Genomic DNA, 21,781 nt, shown 5'->3' on the forward strand with positions numbered 1-21,781 from the left:
TCTTTTTTATTTTTATATTTTAATTTTATGTAAGTCATGTTTTGCCTCCACATATGTCAATGTAAGGGTATCAGATTTCCTAAAACTGGAGTTCAGACAGTTGTGGACTACCATGTGGATGCTGGGGTTTGAACCTGGGTTCCCTGGAAAAAAACCAGTGCTCTGGAGCCATCTCTCCACCCCCTTAACCATTGTTCTTTTGGAAATATGGAGGCTTTTTTTCTTCTTCTTTTTGTTGACCCTCCTCTTTCCAGACCGGATACTGGTTAGTGTCTACTTCTCCCCAAACGAGCCTGGGGGTGGTTTTCCACAGTGAAGTACAGAATATATGGAGAGCTGCCTCCACAGTTTCCCTAGGATGGGGGTCGGCTTTTAGATTCATAAAGACTTTAAGACACAGTACCTGGACAGGTATTTTTCTATTTCCCAGCTACACACCCCAAGTTACTTGCTATAATTATTCCTGCCTGGGCTGCTTCTGTTCCGTTAAGCCTTATGACCTCAGCCTTCTGCTTCTCTCTCCTGCCTGGTGCATTGGTATTTTGCCTGAATGTATGTCTGTGTGAGAATATTAGATCTTGGAGTTATAGACAGTTCTTATCTGCCATGTGGGTGCTGGGAATTGAAGCCGGGTCCTCTGGGAGAGCAGCCAGTGCTCTTAACCTCTGAGCCATCTCTCCAGTCCCATGAGCAACTTCCTTTATGTTATATCAACCCAGTGTTGTCCCCACTTATCCCAATGTCCTAGAAACTTAGGCTGGAGACTCTACAAATTACAGAAGCAGGTCCTTCTTAGCTTGCCCCAAAGGCATGCCTTTTGGGACCCAGGTTCATGGAACAGAGACTGGCGTAGTGTCCTGTAGTGTCCTGAAGTTTAGAAGACACATGATTTATCACAAACATGTGCCTGTCTTCTGATGATGACCCCATCCCCAATGTCAGGTTTCACAGGCTGTCCCAGAGTTCAGGAAAAATTTAAGCTTGGGAAATAATTATGTTTTTTTATATTATTGATTGATTTTTATTTTATGTGCATTGGTGTCTTATTTGTATGTGTATCTGTGTGAGGGTGCTGGATGCCCTGGAACCCAGAGTTTTATAACAGTTGCAAGCTGCCATGTGGGTGCTGAGAATTGAACCCGGGTCCTCTGGAAGAGCGCCTGTGCTCTCAACCAGTACGCCATCTTTCCAACCCCATAACTATGGTTTCCACTTGCCTTTTGGTACACAAATTGCTGGTGCTTCTTGCAGTTTTTGTGGGTTGGGTTTTATTTAAGCACAAATAAAGAAGCTATCCATTCCTTCCATGTACAGCGTGGCCTTGGGACTGGTGACTGATACTGCTCCTTCCAAGATGGCTTGCAGTTCTTGGTGGAAGAACAGTGTGCCATCTCAGCATAATAAGACCGGCCCTACACCAGGAGCAGTAACAGCTCCTTGATGCTGTATACCAGGAACTCCTGGAAGGCACTGGGCAGCATGGGTGTTGCTTTCGTGTTGCTTCCATAACCAGTGTTGGCTATCAGGTCCTGGCCCTTGAATCTTCTTGGCACCCTGGTGTCACACATCTCTGGGTTTCCACCAGTTGCACTTATAACTGGTCTGACTGGGGAGGGTGGACTTCTTGGTCCTCTTTTTGAGGATCTTATTTCATCAGAGACCAAAGGATAGCTATGATGCTTGGAAAATGAAAGCAGCCACCTCACAGGCAACTGGGAGGAAGAAGACAATATCTGCTTTTAACTTTGGGGGGTTGTGTTTTGAGACAGTATTTCACTATGTAGTCCTGGCTGCCCTTAAACTCAGATATCTGTCTCCCAAGTGGGCTTAAGGGCATGTGCCACCACACCTAGCCAAAATATAAATTTTTTTTTTTTTATTTTCTGAGACAGGGTTTCTCTGTGTAGCCTTGGCCATCCTAAAACTCACTATATAGACCAGGCTGGCCTTGAACTCCGAGATCCACCTGCCTGTGTCTCCTGAATGATGGAATTAAAGGCCTGTGCCACCAACTTGAACTGCCTCACCATGCCTACCTGGCTTGTTTTATTATTTATTAGTTTTTCAAGACAGGGTTTCTTTATGTTGCCTTGGCTGTCCTGGACCACTTTGTAGATCAGGCTGGCCTTGAACTCATAGATTTCTGCCTATCTTTGCCTCCCTGAGTGCTGGGATTACAGGCATGTGCCACCACACCAGGCTTCCCACCTGGCTTTTCACATCTATTTCTATCTAGTGAACTACCACTTGCAAACTTACATAGCTGGCCTTGAACGCTGGCAATCCAGCAGCTTCAGCTTCCTGAGAGCCCTGAGACACCACAGCCAACACATTTAGTCTTTCACACTAAACACAGAGATAAAAATAGTGGTACTAGTTAACAGTGGCCTGTCATATTCCAGAGGGAGTATATGTGTGCATGTGTGTGCACGTATGCTACATGGCATAGATGTGACAGGACAACTTTCAGGAGTAGGTACTTTCCACTCTGGGTTCCAGGGTCAAACTGAGGACTTCAGGTTTGCACAGCAAGTGTTTTTATCCACTGGGCGATCTTGCCAGCCCAAGTCTTTCCTTCTTTCAGCATGCCCTTATATTGGCCATTATTATGCTGTGTGCCTGCATTCAGCCCTTCAGGAGTGTACAGTTCAAACATCATATATGAGTGTGTGTGTGTGTGTGTGTGTGTGTGTGTGTGTGTGCGCGCACACATGTTGTGGGAATCAGCATTCTACATGGTAAATACGTGCTCTATTTCTGAGCTATCTTCTAAGTCTGGACATTTCATATTTGAGGCTTAACACGGTAAACAAACATGTTTATGCCCTAATGCCCTGAGGGGATGGATGCAGCCAGAGATGCTATCTGAGCATTTGAAGATCAAGAGAGTGACTTGCCAATGGGCCATTTCCAACACCCCGTGTCAGACTTTCACATCTTAGAAATGATACAAAGTTTTAGTTCTGTGTTCTGTGTATTTGTGTAGTTTTCTACAATAAGCTTGCCTTTTGCTCATGTCAGTAACATACTGGAAGAGGTACTAACCTACGAAGACTAGGGATGCAGGTCAGTAAACAAGTACTTGTCTGCCATGTGCAGGGGCCTGGGTTCCAGCCTCCATATCATCACAGCAAATAACCTCTTATAATCTCTCTGTGTGGTCTAGAACTTGAGATCTGGTTACTAAGCCTACAACTGGATTAGAACTTGAGATCCTCCTGCCTCCTGAGTCCTGAGATTATAGGCTTGTGCTACCAGAGTTGCCTCACTTTTACTTAGCACTAGTTTTTCTGAGGTATCACGGAACTATGACCACACTGCAGGTGGAGAAACTAGGACTTCTGGAGCTGAAATGGCAAGCACAAATTCAATGTCTGAGCTCAAACTTGCTCCTAGGGTTTCTTCATAGAGCCTTTGACTTTGCCATCCATGAGGTGATCCCTTAAGGGCAAAGACTTTATAAGACTTAGGAGTCCATTGTCCATGTGTGCACATGCATTAGCACAGGTGTGCAAGTGCTAATGTGTGATAACTGGTATGGAACTCAAGCCACATGTTCTAATGCTGGGCCATATCTCCAGCTCCCCGTTGGCTGATTCTAGCAGGTGCTGACAACTGAGCCATTCCCCATCTTTTACTGGATGATTCTAGGCAAGTGCCCCACCATTGAACCCTTCTCTAGTTCCAAGCCTGTTTCTTTTTTCCCCCAAACCAAGGTCTTCTGGAGCCAAGGCTGGTCTTAAAACCACCATGTAGCCGAGTTAATTCAAACAGAAGAAAATTTCAGATGGGCAACAGAGAAATCAACGATGGAAAGTCAAGATGAAAAAAGGTGTGATATTGACTCTGGAACACATTTAGACACTCATGACACAGGTCTTTGGTTACATGAAGATGAAGAACATAATTCCTTGAAGGGCTGGGGGCCATCAAGGGGTTAATGCGTTTGATGTGAACTTGAAACTCATGGGAGAACCAGTTCCCACAAATTGTTCACTGTACCATACACACACTTATTTTTTTTTTTTTCCAGCAGATGTGGCACACTACTGGAATCCGGGCACTCAGGGATGCAGAGGCAGGTGGATCTCTGTGAGTTCCAGGCCAGCCTGTCTATAAAGTGAGTCCAGGACAGCCAAGGATACACAGGGAAACCCTGTAGCAAAAAAACCCAAAAATTTCCCCCAAAAAATGCGGTGGTGGACATCTTTGATCCCAGCACTTAAGAGACAGAGACGGGCAGATCTTTGAGTAGGCCAGCCTGGTCTACAGAGTGAGTTCCAGGCCACCCAGGATACACAGAAAAACCGTGTGAAATGAAATAAAATTTCCCAGTCGGATGCAGTGGCACACAGTAACACTGGAGTGGCAGAATCAGGTGACTCTCCGGGTTCGAGGTTGGCCTGGTCTACATAGCAAGTTCCAGGGCATACACAGTGAGTCCTTGTTTCAAAAATAATAATTTAAGCAGCAGAATAAAGTGGTGACGTCGAGATTCCAACCCACCGCCACCACCACCGCAGACTGGCCCGGCACACACCACGTGCGGGCGACACGAGGGTCTGCCTGCCAGTGAGGGGTCAAAGGGCCTCTCGACGCACACAGCAGGGAGGCTCCGGGCGGGGTGCGCAAGCGCGCTGAGGCTCCAAGGGCCCAAGGGGCGGGCGGGAGCGCGCGCTCCCTCACGCACGCGCGCACGGAGGGGGCGACGGCCGCGGTGACGTGCTGCGGTGGCGGCGGGTGGACGGTGGCGCATGAGGTGCGTGATATCCCGCGTCTTGGGAGCAGTGTCCCGGCCCCCAGCCACTCCCCGCCGCCGCCATGTCGGGCCGTTCGGTCCGGGCCGAGACCCGTAGCCGGGCCAAAGATGACATCAAGAAGGTGATGGCGGCCATCGAGAAAGTGCGGAAATGGTGAGGGGCGGGAGCGGAGGGGGTGCTGACGCGGGGTTGCGGGAAACCCGGCGCGGAGGATTACCAGGCACGTCCAGGGGTGGGAACCGAGAGGCCGGCTCTTGGGGGGAGGGGGCCGGAGCAAGAAAAGCGAAAGGAGGGCGCGCCGGCGTCGGCGTGAAGTCAGGACTGCGCGTTCGCAGTAGCCAATCAGGAGGACAGGCAGTTCGCAGCCCCGCCCACTCGTTGTCATTAGTCGTTTCCGGGCACCTGGCGCTGTGCAGTTCCACTTCCGGCGGGTTCCAGGACCTCGCGGAAGGGCTGCCTGTCGCCGTCCGGTTCAGCTTCCGCTCCTGCGCGTTGCAGCTGCCCGGCGCCGTCGGTTAAGTGTTATGCGGTATAAGTGCTTGAAATTAGTTGGGAGTTTGTAAACTCGTGTCTGTCGGAACAGAAATCTCTGACATCGTATATCTGGGGCTCTCAGCCTGCCCACTCTGGATATGTTTGCTCTTGGCATCCAGGGGACTGTCCCAGCAAATGTGTATTGCAAACCTAGACTGAGCGAACAATTTAGGTGAGGCTCTTCTTGCATTAAACTGTTCTGAATCAACTGTTGGAGCCATTGTTTTGACTGGCTCTTTCTCTACTGCAGGCTGGCATCACGCTTTTCTTCCGCCTCAGTTTCCCCAGTGGCTAAGATTTCGCTACAATGACATTTGCTTTTGTTTTGTTTTTGAATCAGGATCTCATTCTGTACCCTTGGCTGTCCTGGAACTTTACTTTGTAGATCAGGCTGACCTTGAACCCTCAAGGGAGGCCTGTCTGCCTCCCAAGTGCTAGGACTAAACACGCAGCCAATTTTTAAGTCCACATCTCATGGCATTCCTCTGCTTCGTATGTAATTCTCTAGGCTCCCCACCCCCCTCTCATTTTTCAATGGTAAGGAAATAAATGAAGCAGGCTCATCTGTTCCCGGTTAACATCTAGTTCTACCGAAAAGTTGTTTCTAGCCTGAACAGGTGGCTTATTGGTTAAATGTACATACTATTGCAGAAGACACAAGTAGTTTTTCTTTTCCTTTTTTAAGTTTGGAGGCTGGAGAAATGGCTCAATGGTTAAAAGCACTTGTCTGCTCTTGGAGAAGACCTGCATTCAGTTTCTGGCACCACATGGCACCCACAACCCACTCCAGTGGCCTCTTCTGGCATATGCACACATGCATTTAAAGCACCCACATGCAGAAAAATAATAATAATAATAAATAATAAAATGTGTACTATATTTTTTAAATGTTGGAGCCACATTTTGAAATTCTAGAAAAAGTCATGTTCATAGAATTTTTCTTAATTGTGTTAGGCTGAACTGCAAGACATTTCACATATTTGAACCAACTCTCATTTCCTATTTCTGAGGATAAAGCCAACAACCTTATTTATGTTATGATTTCTCACTATATACTATACTATATATAGTGCAGCCCTGTTTGACTTTTATTTCAAAAATACTAACATTGCAGCAAACACTTTGGTCCCCTAGCTGCTCAAGGAATACCACTTGAGTCTAGGGGCTTCTGGGCTAAGCAACATAGTGAAGCGTGCCTAACGTCTAAGGCCTGTGATCCCCGCAACTCAGGAAGCTGAGGCAGGAGGATCACACGTTGAAGGCCAGTCTAGATGCTTTAAGAGTCCCTGCCATAAAACAAGCATTTTGAGTGGCTAGGGATGTTGTTTGCTGGTAGAGCACTTGCCTAGTTTGGCCAAGGCCCTGGGTTCCATCCCTAGTTCTCCTATGCCCCCTCCCCCAAAAGAGAAATGCTGAATGAGTTGAGGGTGCACCTGGTTCAGCTGGGTTTAGAGACATGTGAGGCTTTAGTAGTTTGTCTTAGGCTGACCTTGGGCAAGCCATCTAACTTTCCCTTGCTTTGCTAGTACGGTGGTAGTTCTGCATTTCTACCTCACCAGGGCAGACAAGAATGTTGGAGGAAGGGATTGGTTTTGTTTGTATGCTGGTGATGGAGCCCATAGCCTGGCCATGCTAGACTAGAGCTTCCCACTGTGTCGTAGCCCCAGACTGGAGACACAAGGGAAACTACAAGGGTTTGAAATTCAAGAGTAAAATCTGCAGATTTAGCATGGCATGGTGGCACATACCTATAAACCCAGCACTCAGGGAGGCAGAGGCAGGAGGATACCTGTGATTTCGAGGCCAGCCAGATTTAAACAGTGAGTCCAGGACAGTCAAGGGTACACAGAGAAACCCTGTCATGAAAACCCAGAAACACACAAATAAATAAATAAGTACACGAATGAATGAATGAAGCAAGTTGCATATTTCTCTTTCTCTGTGAGTAGTCTTGATTAGCTAGCATACAAATGGTACCAGTTTCTTTCTTTTGATAGTTCTTCCTTTGGAGGAACCGATATATGCAAAATGAACAAAACCAACCTAGAGAGATTTAGAAATTATCTTCATAATCCTCATTGACTTTTGTTTGCCCGTGATCAAAATCCATTCAATTCTTAGGACCATGTGGCCCCCCCAACCAGCTGTAACTCCAGTTCCACAGGACCTCGTGCCCTCTTCTGGCATATGTGGGCACAGCATGTGTGTGATTCAGACACACATGCACTTAAAGCACCCACATGCATAAAAATAATACAATGTTTAAATTTTTTTTTAAATATTGGTTCCTCAGAGCCACATTTTGATATTCTAGAAAAAGTCACATTCATAAAATGAGCATGCAAATCAGGAGCTGTGCGTGCTAAGCAAGCCTGTTGAGACTGAGCCACACTCACTGCCTTTCAAAGCCTCCCCTACACCCAATTTGTGGTAGTCCTCCTGCCTTAGCCTCCAGGTGCTAAGGTTACAAGCATACATGTGAAAGCTGCCACTTCTGGCCTCACTCCTACTTTGGTTACTCCCTATTGTCCAAACCTGTTTTCAGGTGTAATTTGATAAGGAAGTCTAAAAGGCATTCCACATCAAAGGAGCAATCTGTTGAAAAGCAGAAAGCATAGTTAATAAAGAAAATATGTTTTATTAACTCTGATTAATGCTTATCTTCTAGGGAGAAGAAATGGGTGACTGTAGGTGACACATCCCTGAGAATATTCAAATGGGTGCCTGTGACTGATAGCAAGGAGGTAAGTATAGGAGGGAAACAACAGTTAAATATAGCGTTTTCTTTTCACTGGTTGCCTCTTTTAATTATAAAGGAATTTATTTCTCTGGAACTGAGTTGACAGTACCTTCAGCTCTGTTATGATCTGTGCAAGGCCTTCCTCTGTTTTTCTGTTTCTTCATTCTATTGTATTTTTCAGCATAGTTTGTCTTTTCCCCATTGTGGGTGTTCTGCCCAATGTATACAAGTGTACCATACTCGTGCCTGATACTCAGGAAGAGGGCATCAGATCCCTTGGAACTGGAGTCACGGATGACTGTGAGTCACCATCAGGTACTAGACATCAAACCCAGGTCCTGTGCAAGAGCAGTAAGCACTCTTTAACTGCTGAGGTATCTCTCCAGCTCCTCCAAAATATTTTCTAATATTTTGAAAATATTTATTTTTATTTTATGCATGTGTGTGCTTGCCTGCATACTACACATGTGCACTACTTACAGAGGCGAGGAGAGGATGTCAGATCCCCTGGATCTAAAATTACAGTTGCTAGTTGCCATGTTGGTGCCGGACTTGAGTGTGAGTCCTCTGGAAAAGCAGCAAATGTGCTTAGCCACTGACCAGTCGCTCTAGTCCCTTATTTGCTTTTTAGACTGGGTCTTTCTGAGTAGCTCAGCACTGACTCAAAAGGCATATGTAGCCCACAATGGTTTTGAATTCACCATCCTCTTTTCTCCTCCTGGATGCTGGGATTTCAGCGGTCAGTCTGTAACTTCAACTACAAGAGATTTGATGCTCTCTTCTTCTGCTCTCCACAGATGGGCCACAGATGGGCATATGCACTTTCGCACACGAGCGCACACACACATGCACACAAATAAAAAGTAAAATAAATCTTTTAAAGAAAAACATATAGGGTTCTGATGGTTGCCACATATGCCTGGCAACCTTATTTCAATACGTGCACAATTCTCTGGAGTCAGCTCTCTCCCTGTACCTTTATATGGATGGGTTCCAAGTATTGAAATACTTGTAAAGGTCCCATGTAAAGGTGGAGGGAGAGAGCTGACTCCACAGAATTGTCCTTTAAGCTCCACATGTGTGTAATGGCATGTGATCCCCCTTTTGTACACATAATAATTCATTTATTAAAAATATAAAATAAGGGCTGGAGAAATGGCTCAGGGGTTAAGAGCACTTTCTGCTCTTGCAGAGTACCTAGGTTCAGTTTACAGCTCCCAAACTGCCTGGAACTCCAGTTCTAGGGATCCAAAGTCAGGCAGGCACACGGTACACAGACATACATGCAGGCACACGGTACACAGACATACATGCAGGCAAAGCACTCATACACGTACACACACCTTTTAAAAATATATACAGTGAGCTGGGGGTGTGGCTGTGGTTGATCTTTTGCGTAATGCTTGAGGGTGTAGATTCCTTCTCGAGCACTGAAAAACAACTGTGTATATGTCTAGAAACATTTAAGGCAGAATTCTGCAGTCTAGTAACTATAAGCGAACATCCTTATAGTATATATCTAGGTATAGCTGGGGGACAGCTGATGCACACCTGTAACCCCAGCCCTCAGAAGTGGGAATTCTAGGCCAACCTGGGCCGCACAGTGATCCCTGTCTCGAATAAATAGAAACAGTAGGGTCCAAGAATAGAGCATCACTGACTCTGAAGACCCTTTGCTGTTTTGCCTTCCTCTTTAGGAGTGGCCACTCTCTTATGTATTTCTTTCCACCACTCTGGTCATTTTTAGGGATTTTGAACTTTATACAAACGAATCGTAGGGCTGGAGAGATGGCTCAGCAGTTTAGAGCACTGGATGATGTTCCGGAGGACCCAAGTTCAGTTCCCAGCACCCACATGGTGGCTTACACCCATCTGTAACTCCAGTTCCAGGAGATCTGACCTCTGCTGGCACCAGGTACATATGTGGTGCACAGACATACATGCAGGCAGTGCACCCATACACATAAAATAAAAATTAAACTAAGAAATGAATCGTAAAGTGTCTTTTTGTGTCTTAATTTTTTCTTTGTTGTTATTTTTGTGTTTCTTGTTTTGCCCAGCACTGTATTTATGATATCAATTCATGTTGTCTCTGATCCTATTTTTCCCTCCTTTCTATTTTTAATTTTTTGTTTATAAGTTTTCTTTGTGGGGCTGGGGATGGGAGTGAGACAAAGTCTCTCTGCGTAGCGCTGAATATTCTGAATTTGTTATGTAGACTCACAAAGATCTGCCTGCCTCTTCCTCCTGAGTCCTGGGATTAAGGGTGTGTGCCATTATTCCTGGCTGTGTTTTCTTTTATTGATGCATGATTTCCCTCTGAATTGTAGGCTGACCTCATACTTTGATATCCCGTCTGAATCTTCAGGTTACTGGGATTACAGGCAAACTCCATCAGACCTGCCCATAATTACTCTCTCTTCCTCTTGTGTGTAGTATGTGTGCATGTGTTTGCACATGAGGAGGCCATAGGTCAGTGACAGATGTCTCTCTATTACTCTCCACCTGAGTTACTGAGGTAGACTCTGAATAAACCCCAGCTAAGTTAGCTGGCCAGATTGTCTCAGGATTCTTGGTCCCCACCTTCTCAGCAGTAGGGTAGCAGGAAAGGCTGCCTTGTCTGCCCAGCTTTTCTTTGCAACCTGGGGATATAAGCTCCCTCGTGCCTATGTGGCAAGCATGTGTGCTGTCTGGTCTTATGTCAACTTGACACACAAACTAGATTTATCTGAGAGGAGGGAACCCCAATTAGAAATGTCTCCATAAGACTGGGCTGTAGGCAAGCCTGTATATCGTTGTCTTAATTAGCGATTAGTGGGGGAGGGCCCAGTCCGTTGTGGCTAAAACCCTGGCCTGTTGGTCCTGGGTTTTGTAAGAAAGCAAGCTGCCTATGAGGTGGTGATGCTTGCCTTTCATCCTGGCACTTGGGAGGCAAAGGCAAGTGATTCTCTGAGTTTGAAGCCAGTGTGGTCTACAAAACTAGTTTGAGTACAACCAAAATCCTGTCTTGAAAAAACCTAACCCACCCCCTCCCCCCCAAAAAAAAAAGATTGCATTATCTCTTAAGGTTCTAGCCCTGCTTGTGTTCTTGTTGTGGCTTCCTTCAGTGGTAAGCAGTGCTGAGGAAGTGTAGGCTAAATAAACTTCTCCCCAGCTTGCTTTGGTTATGGTGTTTCATCACAGCAATAGCAACCCTAACTAAGACAGCAACCAGACAATCTTCCCAATCCTCTCTCTTACTGCCCTGTATGTGGATGTCTAGATCACTTCTGGTTTGGGTGTCACAGAACAGACAGTGCCCCTAGAGCATTTGTGTTCAATGTCTGGATTAGTAGCATTCCTAGCATTCTGGACCCTGGGCTTCCACTGTGTGTTTTGGCCTGTACTAGCTAATGCTGAACTGTTTTCCAGAATGAAGACACCAGTTTCTGTTTCAACCAGGACCACACTGCAGTGGAAATACGGCTTCACACTCTCAGCTGGGTGCAGCTTTGCCAAACCCAACTACCTACTCAGCCATGACTTTTTTCTGGAGCAGAAGCCCTTTCAGTCCTTGAAGGAAGGTCCTGTCTAGGTCTTTTGCCCATCTTTTTCTTTTTTTTTTTTTTTTTTTTTTTGAGGCAGGGTTTCATGTAACCCAGGCTGGCCCAAACCCACAGTGTAGCAGAGAATAGTCTTTTAATATCTGATCATCCTGCCTTTACCCTCTAAGTGCTGAGATTACAGGCATGTATCGCCAGGACTGGCAATTTCCTTACATAGTCTTTTTCTTATGAATTGTGGGAATTGTGCTTATTGTCCATTAAGCTGTTCATGTTTCTCTTCATTTATAACTTATTTTTAAAAAAATACTCTGTAGTGTCCTGAGTATTTAATTTTATTTCTTCATTTTGGAGAGTTTTGTAGCAGAATCTCACTATATAGCTCAGGCAGTACTTGAACTTGTACATTTCTCCTCTGCTAGCCTCCAGAGTGCTAGGATCACAGGTATGAGCCACAGTGCCCAGGTAAAGTGCTCAAACTTAACATAAATAAAACAAATCTTTTAAAATATAGTTTGTGCATATACATTAAGCCTTAAGAAAAAATTCCTTCTGCATCTGGTAGTGCATACTTGAGATCCTAGCACCTGGGAGGCTAAGGCAGGATTCTTATGAGCCTGGGCTTCATACTGTCTAAACATTCAAAATGGATGTTGCACTAATTGGACCTGGTGCAACAGGCCTGTAATCTTAGCCACTTGGGAGGCAGAAGCAGGAAGACCACGTGGTCACTGCCTGCCTGGACTACAGAGTTTGAGGTCAGAGGAAAGTGACTGAAATGGAAGGTCAGGGGAAAGTGAAATGCAGGCTGGTAGTGCAGGTCAGTGGTAGGACACTTGTCTCCACACTGAAGGAAACAGAAAGACTCTGTCCCTTCGAGGCCACAGAGATGTTCTTCCATGTAATCTACAGGCTGGCTGTTCTCTTTCCATTTATAAGACACCTGGGGCAGTGCAAATGTGTCCATCATTTCCATGTAGATGAATGTTCATCCTGGCTCCTTACTGGGGACAGTGCCAAGTTCCCCCTTCTCCTCACAAGTGTCCACTGATGTGGCCACCACATTCTGACGACCACTGACACTCTGTTTCCTGTCCTGTTTGCCTACTTGGGAAGCTTGGCTATCTGGAATCTGAAATGTCCTTGGTCCACTGCTCTTAGTTCTCAATGGCTGGTGTGTAGTTTTTTTTGGAAGATTCTTTTGTGTTTTAAAACCTGTCATGATGGCTGGGCACGGTGGTGTACGCCTTTAATCACAGCACTGAATAGGCAAGGGTGTTGAGGTCATCCTGTTGTACATCAAGCCTTAGTTAATTTTCTTTTGCTGTGATGAGACACCATGACCAAGGCAATTTATACAAGAAAGAGTTTAGTTGGGCTTCTGGTTTCAGAGAGTGAGAGTCTGTAATGGCAGAGCTAAGGCTGGGGCAGCTGAGAGCTCACATAAGCAAGAGGCAGAGAGTATACTGGGAGAGTGTGAGTCTTTTGAAAACTCACCCCCACCTCCTGTGTTGGAGTTTTCACTGGTGTGATAAAGACCTTGACCCTAAGTGGCTTGGGTGGGGAGGGGAGGGCTTGTTAAAAGCTTATAGATCTCAGGTGACAGTCATTGGCTGAGCCATGGTGGGAACTCAAGGTGGGAACCTGGAGGCAGGAACTGAAGCAGAGACCATGAAGGAGTGCTGCTTTCTGCCTTGCTCAGTCTGCTTTCTCATAGCACACAGGACCACCAGCTCAGGGGTGGCATTATCATCCATCAAGAAAATGCAGCACAGGCTTGCCTGCAGGCCACTGATGGGAACATTTTCTCAATTAAGGCTCCCTCTTCCTAAATGATTCTGGCTTGTGTCAGGTTGACCTAAAACTAGCTATCACATCTTTCAAAAAGGTCATGTCTCTTAAAATTTTCCTCTCAGTTCTACCAACTGGGGACCAAGTATTGAAACATATTAACCTATAGGGACTTTTCTTATTCAAATCACTACACATAAGCCATCTAGCCAGGGCTGTATACTGAGACTTTGTCTTAAAAACAAAACCAACAAACAGAAAAAAAGCAACTAAACAAATAGACATATTACATGCATGCTTACTGTGCCTTTCCTCATTTTTGATGTGTTTGTGGCTTTTCGAATAGGTGATCTTGTTGCTTCTGAAACCTGTATAAAGAATAATTCTGTATTTATCTATCTCTGGTATTTTTGGCTATTGTTATTCCTTTTTATTAGTTTACTCTTGTTCATTTTCTAGCTTATTGAATTGGATGCTTAGCTTTTAGGGATATTTTTGTTTGTTTAATTCTTTTATTTTGGGTGGGTGAGTGTTCTGACTGCATGTAAGCCTGTGTACCACGTGCTTCTGCAGAGGGTAGAAAGGGCATCACATACCCTGAAAATTGAATTACAGATGGTTGTGAGCTGCCCTGTGGGTGCTGAACCCAGGTCTGTGGAAGAGCAGCCAGTGTTCTCAACTGCTGATCCATCTCTCCAGCCCATTTGGTCTTGTTTTGTTTGTTTTGTTTTGTTTTGTTTTGTTTTGTTTTGTTTTGTTTTTGAAACAGTCGGGTGGAGCCCAGGCTGGCCTCAAACTTTGATACGTTATCTGTCTGTCTGTCTATCTGTATCTATCTATAGATATCTATCTTTATAGCTATCTATCTATATTGATAGATATCTATCTATATTGATAGATAGATAGCTATATAGATAGAAATCTATAGATATCTATATCTATATTAATAGATATAGATATAATAGATATGGATATCTATTATAGATAGATATCCATATATGTATCTATAGATGCAGATAGATAGATAGACAGACAGACAGATAGATACAAATACATGTACATTGACACACACACACACACACACACACCTTGAAGGTCTGGTCCTCTTGCCTCCCAGGTGCTGGGATTACTATCATGCCTGACTTCCTGCAGTGCTGGGGATGGAACCCAGAGCATCATGCGTGCTACGCAAGCACTCTGTCACTGAACTACATCCCACTCTGATGTGTGCCTGTCTTTCTGTGTCTGTGTGAGTGTGTGTATGCATGCCCTCACACCTGGCTTTTAGGTGGCTGCTGGAGGTCTGAGCTGAGGTCCTGGTGCCTGTGTGGCAAGCACTGTATGACAGCCATCTCCCTAGCCTCCAGCCCTTTTTAAAGACTGGGGTTTTATTTGTTCTATAAAGTTTACTTGCCCACGTTGTTGCTGAATACAGTTGGCATCAATGAATGTCAAAACAGCTCTGACAGTGTTACAGTTACAGAGTTCTCTTAACTTCCTCGTTGATTTTCTCTTTAACTCAAGGGCATAATTTACTGGAACAATTTTGAGATGTGATTGATTGACTGATTGTACTCAGTGGTAAGTGCTTACTACCTTAGCATGCATGAGATCCTGGGTTTGATCTCCACTGCTGCAAAAAATGCAAAAAGAGACATGGACATTCCAAAAATAGTAACCATATCTGTATACTTATGACCTAAAATGAATAGAGTTATTTTGTTTCTTTGTGTTTTTTTCCCCACAATTATTTGAGTAGAAAATAATTCAAACCAGGGCACAGTGGTACTTGCCTGTAATCCCAGCACTCAGGGAAACAGAGACAGATAACGTATCTCTGTGAGTCAAGGCCAATCTCCTCTACAAAGTGAGTTCAGGACAGCCAAGGCTACACAGAAAAACCCTGTCTTGAAAACAAAACAAACAAAAATTCAGAACAAAAATTCATGGTCTTTGTAGTAATAAACATAATTATAACTATGTGAAAGCTAAATATCCAGTAGCTAGGGAGCAGTGGTGAATCATGGCGTATAAAATATTATGTAACTACTACGAAGTATGTTTATGTAGGTAAGTGGTGACATGTTTACCATTACAGTAAAATTAGGGCCACATAGGCAGGCAGGGTTGGTGCAACAGATAAAGGCCCCTGTCACTAAGCCTGATGACTCAAGTTCAATTCCCAGGAAGGGAAGAACTGACTCTCCCAAGTTGTCCTGTGACCGCCACACAAGTTCACATATATTCATATACAAAAGAAATAATTCAATGTAATTTAACTCAATTAAAGAAATAGGTCTGCATATGAAAAATAAAGGTGAAGGCAAAAATAGATATAAGAGAATTTTTATAGGGCTGGATTTGAGGGTTACTAACTGCTCTTTGTACACTAGTGCCTCAAGTGTGTAGGTGAGTACAGGTTGGTGGATCTGAGACTGTGATTTCAGCATTTGCTTTTGGTGCTCTCTGCTGTGTGAGGGGCCAGTGGCCATGCCTTCCCACTGAGGTCCTTTACGAACAGCCTCTGTCTGTAGGAAGGGCTGTCCCAGGGGAAAGCAAGGATAGTGATCCTGAGTAATAGATGCTAGCAATTGCAGCAGAGCCAGCAGGTGCTTTTTGCCCTACCCTACCCTGTTATATCGATAGTGTTTCATTTTGCCTAACTAGGGGTCAGAAAATAGAAAACCAAGGGTCTGCGCAACCGTGCGTATTTTGTATCTCATCCTGCCGTGCAGGGAAAGGCTTGGTGGAGTGCTGAATGCTGCAGTCAGGGCAGAAGAGAACCATGGACCTGTAGGCCGAGTACCTGTCCCCTATCGCTTAGCTGCTTGTTGTGGAGTTCACTTTCAGCTACAGATGCTGAGTCTAGAGGAAACGGTTGTATGGGTCTTTGTCATTCTCCACCTCTTGGGTTCCTGGTTTCCCCCATTACTTCTGTTTAGACCTCTGAGGGCTTTCAAACAGCAAGTGTCTTGTCCCTCCTTATGAGTCTTCTGCTTACCTATGTCATATATATGTATACATATATACATACATACATGTATACAGATATATATATATATATATACACACACACACACACACACTTTTTTTTTTTTTTTATAGAAAGAAAAAAAATCGAACAGTTCAGCCTCCCGGGAACCCAATGGTTTTCCGTCTGATGCCTCAGCCAATTCCTCCCTCCTTCTTGAATTTCAGGGTGAGTTGATTTTGCATGTCTCCCTTACAGAAAATAGAAAACTTGGGGGTGGAAAGGTAACTCGATGGTTAAGAGCATGTGCTATTTTTGTAAGGACCCAGGTTCAGTTTTCAGCATGTGGTTGCTCCCATCCAGAACTCTAGTTCCAGAGAGTTCTGATGCCTTCTGAAATCCACAGGTACCAGGCACGCAAATGGTACACATGTGAACACACTGGCAAAACGTTCATACACATAAAATAAAAATTAATCTAAAAAATAATCAGAAAAATTCAGTGAAGTCACAGGGATAAGAACATACCTAGGAGCCATGTGTGGTAGCCTAGCACTTGGGAGGCAGAGGCAAGTGGATCTCTTGAGTTCAAGGCCAGCTAGAAACCCTGTCTTTAAAAAAACAAAAACTAGCCTGGAACAGCAGTTCAGTGTTTAAGAGTACAAATTGCAAACTGCCTGTGTGCTCTCACTCTCTCTCTTTATTTATTTGTTTTTTGAGACAGGGTTTCTCTGTATAGCCTTGGCTGTCCTGGACTTTGTAGACCAGGATGGCCTTGAATTTGTCTAGTGTTGGAAGATGAGGCTTGCAGCTGAGGATACCAGTTATCTACAGTTTTCTAACAGTCTGCATCACCCTGACAGACATCATGTGAGGGTGTTATCTTCAGGTAGCATGTGTCAGAAAATAAAAATAATAAAATAAAAAAAATTAAATGTCCAACACTGGCTTGTAGTTAATGAGGTTACGAAAGCACATCCTCTCATGAGGCCAGAAGCTATAGGGTTTTGTTTATGTGTTTTTGTTTTCAAGACAAACAAACAAACAGCCTTGGCTGTCCTGGAACTCACTTACTCTAGACCAGACTGGCCTCGAACTCATAGATATCATCCTGCCTCTGCCTCCCTAGTACTGGGATTAAAGGCATGTGCCACCACTGCCCTTTAGAAGCTGTCTCTTTCTTAGAGTGATGACTTTATCATGCTGCTCTTGAGTAGGCCACCCACAGCCAAGATTGCTGCCTCTTTGGCAGCCAGCCTGGGTGTCCCCTGTACCTATAGCACTACCTTCTAGTGTAGCAGTTTTCAACCTGTAGGGTTGTGACTTCTTTAGAGTCAAATGGTCCTTTCTCAGGGCCCCATCAGAAGAAGGGCCGCCTAAGACCACCACACAGATATTTACACTACGATTCATAACAGTAGTAAAATTACAGTTCTGAAGTAGCAATGAAAATAATGGTATGGTTGGGGCTCTCCACAACATGAGGGGCTGTATTAAAGGGACCCAGCACTGGGAAGGCTGAGGACTGCTGCTCTCTGTACCTCTTCTACCTATACAGCATTGTACTCAGAAGGCAGTTTCACATCGACCCTCATTTTTATCCTCTGTCAGCCCATGATACAATCTGTGTGGTTGTTGTCATCTCCACTTAAGGAATCTAACACTCAGAGCCAGAGTGCACAGGTGACAGAACTTTGCTGTTCTTTTCTTTCATTTTGGCAGTACTTGAACTTACCGTCTCAGAAGTGGGAGGCAATCTCTAGCCTTTGAGCTGTTACCTGCAGCCCCTTTATGTTTAATTTTGAGACAAAATCTCTATAAGTTCCCCAGGCTAGCCTTAAATTTGCATCCTTCTGCCTCAGCCTCCCAAGCAGCTGTTGTACAAGTCTGTGCCACCAGGCCTGGATCAGAACTTTAGGTTTTTCACACAAAAAAAATGCCACTTCCATTTTAGTGTGGCAGATAGTGGTCCTGGAGAGAAGGAAGGCTCCAGCGGCCTCATGCTGTCTCTCAGGGACTGTCTGTGAAGCTTCCCAGCATACAGTTGTCCCTGCTCTTCTCAGTCGTCCCCACAAGCGTCTTAGAGTACAGGGCCACAGCGCACTCTGCACATAGGAGCCCTGCATGGGTTGGAGTGTTCACTTTGCCTGTGGTACGAGGCAGAGATTCAAGGCAGTCAAATCAGGCTAGGCCACTGATCTGGACTGAGGCACCTTTGAGGAAGGAGCAAGTGCAAGTGATCAGACTGTGACTGCTGGGGGCAATGGGGGAGGGGAACTGTAGGTTCCTCAGCATTTAACTGCCTCAGTGACCTTAAACCTTTAGACAGAGCCGCAGTGGTAATCTCTCATCCTTGGGGCAGTCAGGTGTCTGAGAGCCTGAGGTGACCACCTACAGACACCACAGCCTCCTTCAGGAACTCTGAGGTCCAGACATGTGGTGCTACCGTTCTGAGAGCCATGGGAAGGCACAGATGGTGCCCCTGCCTCCCACCGTGCAGCGAGAAGCTGCAGGCCAGAGCTGTAATTGGTAGGCAATAGAAACATGGTTATATAAGCAGAGCTCCACATTCCTGGCCTAGAAATGTTGTGTTCACAGGTTCTGGCTGTATGTACTGTATATTATCAAATAGAAAATGCTTGGGTTGGGAATATGACTCAGTTGTTAGAGAGCTCCCTCAGTACACAGGAAGCCCTGGGTTCCATCCTCAGGCAACACACAATGCAGTTGTGGAGGTGCATGCCTCCAGGCTCAGCACTGGAGCTGTGAAGGCAAGAAGATCAGAGTTCACAGTGAGTTCAGCTACATAGTGAGTTCTCGCCAGGTGTGCCAAGTCCCACCTGTAATTAGGCTTGGGAAGCAGAGCCAGGAGTATCGATGTGAGGTTGAAGCCAGCCTAGGCTACCATGACACCTGTCTCAGATCAGCTTAGAGTCTGCAGGTAATTCCCAGGGCACGGGAGTGCCCCTCCAGCTTCCCTTTTAGGACCATCTGCAGCCATGGTAACTGTCGGTGGCTCTGGCTGAGCTCCTTGGATGGTGCCACCCCAGCTGTTGCTTCACTGTTTTTTGTTTCCAGATGAGAACAGCAACCAGAGTTCCATGTCAGATGTTTATCAACTCAAGGTGGACAGCAGCACCAACTCGAGCCCCAGCCCCCAGCAGAGCGAGTCCCTGAGCCCTGCACACACCTCAGACTTCCGCACAGATGACTCCCAGCCACCCACCCTGGGCCAGGAGATTCTTGAGGGTGAGTCATGGACAAGAGCCAATGTATCTTTGGCTCTTGTTAGCTTCTGGTTTGGGGCCTGAACTGGTTTTGATGTGGATAATGTGTGCTTGCTATGGGCCATGTGCTGTTCTAGCTCCTTTCCTGTGTTGTTTTATCTAGTATAACAGCCCTCTCAGAGCAGGGAGGCCCTAGTAGGAATGCTGATGTTTGGAATGGCAGATGAGCCTTGGTTCCTAGTGTCTGTCACCCAGGCTGGGGTGGTGGTTCTCTGTGATCTAGTCATACTTTGTCTATCTTACATTAGGGACAGTGGCTCCTTAGCTAGGCCCTGCATATGTGGTTCCCAGGCCTGCATCCTCTTGACATGACTCAGGAAGTTTTCCCAGCCCAAGGCTGAGGACAGACCTACGTTGGGCTAACATTGCTTCTCTTGCAGAGCCATCACTGCCTGCATCTGAAGTTGCAGATGAACCTCCTACCCTCACAAAGGAAGAACCAGTTCCAGTAGAGACACAGGTAAGAGGAAGAGAAGGAAAGACCCTAGGAATTGAGTGGCCAGCACAGCTGTGCTATGATAAGATGTAGAGTCTACTGGGGAAACAGATTCACCAGTTTCTAAAATAGGGGCAGGGTTTGGACCCTTTGAGCAGGTGGAGGGTAGGCTGCAGTCTGCAGTGTGGTGCATGGATAAGCTACTCATCATGTAGCCTGTCATGCATGGACATGCCTGTCTGCTACTTCTAGACCACTGAGGAAGAGGAGGACTCGGGTGCCCCGCCCTTGAAGCGGTTCTGTGTGGACCAGCCTGCAGTGCAGCAGACCACGTCGGAAAGCTAGCACCGTCCCGGCCCTTTGCCTCTGGGCCCCTGCCTCTATTTATTGCATTCTGGTCTGGCCGAGCTCTGCTGCTGGGGTCCGGGCAAGCACTGGGTCCAGAGCCTGTACGTGGGAGCCCTCTGGGCTAGAAGGCTGAAGGAAGGCGTAGGGTCATCGCATCATCTTCCTGTCCCTCACACTTGTGTTTGCTTGCTCTTGAGCAGAGGAGCACTCACATCCTTTCTGCACCCCATGTAAGGCCAGAGCATCAGGGTTCATTTGTCACCCCCAGAACCACTGCATGGAGCTGCTGGCAACACCGCCATGAGGAGAAATGTGTGGAAGGCACCCTAGAGAACGTGCCTAGGATTACTTGAACTTCAGTGGAGACTGTAGATTATGGACTTTGCCACAGGGCCAGGCCCTGCAGGCTGTTGGAAGGAGGACTAAGTGGTAGAGATGTGGAGAAGAATGGGGGAGGCTCTTCCAGGAGGGGAGGTCTCCGCCTGTGGGCAGGAAACCCATGAGGGATTGCATCCTGTCCCTGAGGCAGGCCTGCCTCTGTTGGATGCCCCAGCTGCTCCTAGCCCTGTGCCTGCTTCCCCACATTCACTAAGCGAGCACACACACACACAGCACACACACATATATACACACACACACAGCTTCCTGATTCCTCCTGTCCATTGCATTCCAACATCTGTGCCTCCTGCTGCAGAAAACCCCAGCCAGGATTGGAGGTTCTGACCGCAGTACCTGCCTCAGCTCAGACTTTCTAGAAAGTTCCCTTTTCTTTGAAATCTGCATGTTTAATTGAACTTTATGATTTTATTTTTTTGTCTGAAGAAAAGAAAAGTTTAAGAAAAATGGAAATGGGCAACAGCAAGTGAAGACCTATTTTAGCACTGAATAGAGTATTTTTAAAATTAAACTATTTGAAATATGTCTTGTTATTATCTGAGTGCTTCTTTCAACAAGGTTGTGGAATCAGGGTTTGGGTGGGTGAGTGCTTGTGAGGTCATCATGGGCTGGCCTTGTCCATTGTCCCTCCATGGACTGCCCTCCCAGATTAGAATGGTTTCAAGACTGCCCTTGAAATGTGTGAATGGTGAGTACAATAGCAGCCTGGAATGCCAGCACTCAGGAGCCTGAGGCAGGTGGATCTTGAGGTCTGGGTCAGCCTGGGCTACTTACTGAGTTCAAGGTCTGGATGGGCTTCATGGAAAGATCCTGTCTCGGGAAAATAGGGGAAAAAAATTAGACTTGAGGCAGTGGCTCAGTAAAGCATTTACTTGGAAAGAGTTCTTGGACTGAATTCCAGCCCCACCTACATAAGGCCAAATGCAGTGGTGATTTCCAAAATACCAGTCTTCCTATGAGAGATAAGTGGCAGAAC

At 45.8% G+C, this 21,781-nt stretch overlaps 1 protein-coding gene across 4 annotated transcripts; it reads left to right on the forward strand.

Annotated features, from left to right (window-relative positions):
• Nucleotides 1-4,655: 4,655 nt before the first annotated feature.
• Bcl7b (BAF chromatin remodeling complex subunit BCL7B) lies at nucleotides 4,656-21,330 on the forward strand. Of its 4 annotated transcripts, none has more exons than XM_021661783.2 (6): nucleotides 4,656-4,913; nucleotides 7,963-8,038; nucleotides 16,473-16,566; nucleotides 19,417-19,587; nucleotides 20,006-20,085; nucleotides 20,314-21,330. In XM_021661783.2, the coding sequence occupies exons 1-6, from the start codon at nucleotides 4,822-4,824 to the stop codon at nucleotides 20,404-20,406; spliced, it is 606 nt and encodes a 201-aa protein (XP_021517458.1). In that variant the 5' UTR covers nucleotides 4,656-4,821; the 3' UTR covers nucleotides 20,407-21,330. The 4 variants fall into 4 exon arrangements, with proteins under 4 accessions (XP_021517458.1, XP_021517460.1, XP_021517459.1 ...); XM_021661785.2 differs by having other exon boundaries at nucleotides 4,686-4,759; XM_021661784.2 differs by lacking the exon at nucleotides 4,656-4,913 and adding an exon at nucleotides 5,275-5,466.
• The last annotated feature ends 451 nt before the right edge of the window (nucleotides 21,331-21,781 follow it).

This window comes from Meriones unguiculatus, chromosome 4 (assembly GCF_030254825.1).
Source record: "Meriones unguiculatus strain TT.TT164.6M chromosome 4, Bangor_MerUng_6.1, whole genome shotgun sequence".
Classification (NCBI taxonomy): Eukaryota; Metazoa; Chordata; class Mammalia; order Rodentia; family Muridae; genus Meriones; species Meriones unguiculatus.

Bases quoted from the DNA above. Each gene is read 5' to 3' on its own strand.
- Bcl7b (XM_021661783.2), top strand. From the start codon at position 4,822: ATGTCGGGCCGTTCGGTCCGGGCCGAGACCCGTAGCCGGGCCAAAGAT. The intron at 4,914-7,962 runs GTGAGGGGCGGG...CTTATCTTCTAG, and splicing joins ATCGAGAAAGTGCGGAAATG to GGAGAAGAAATGGGTGACTG. The intron at 16,567-19,416 runs GTGAGTTGATTT...TTTTGTTTCCAG, and splicing joins CCTCCTTCTTGAATTTCAGG to ATGAGAACAGCAACCAGAGT.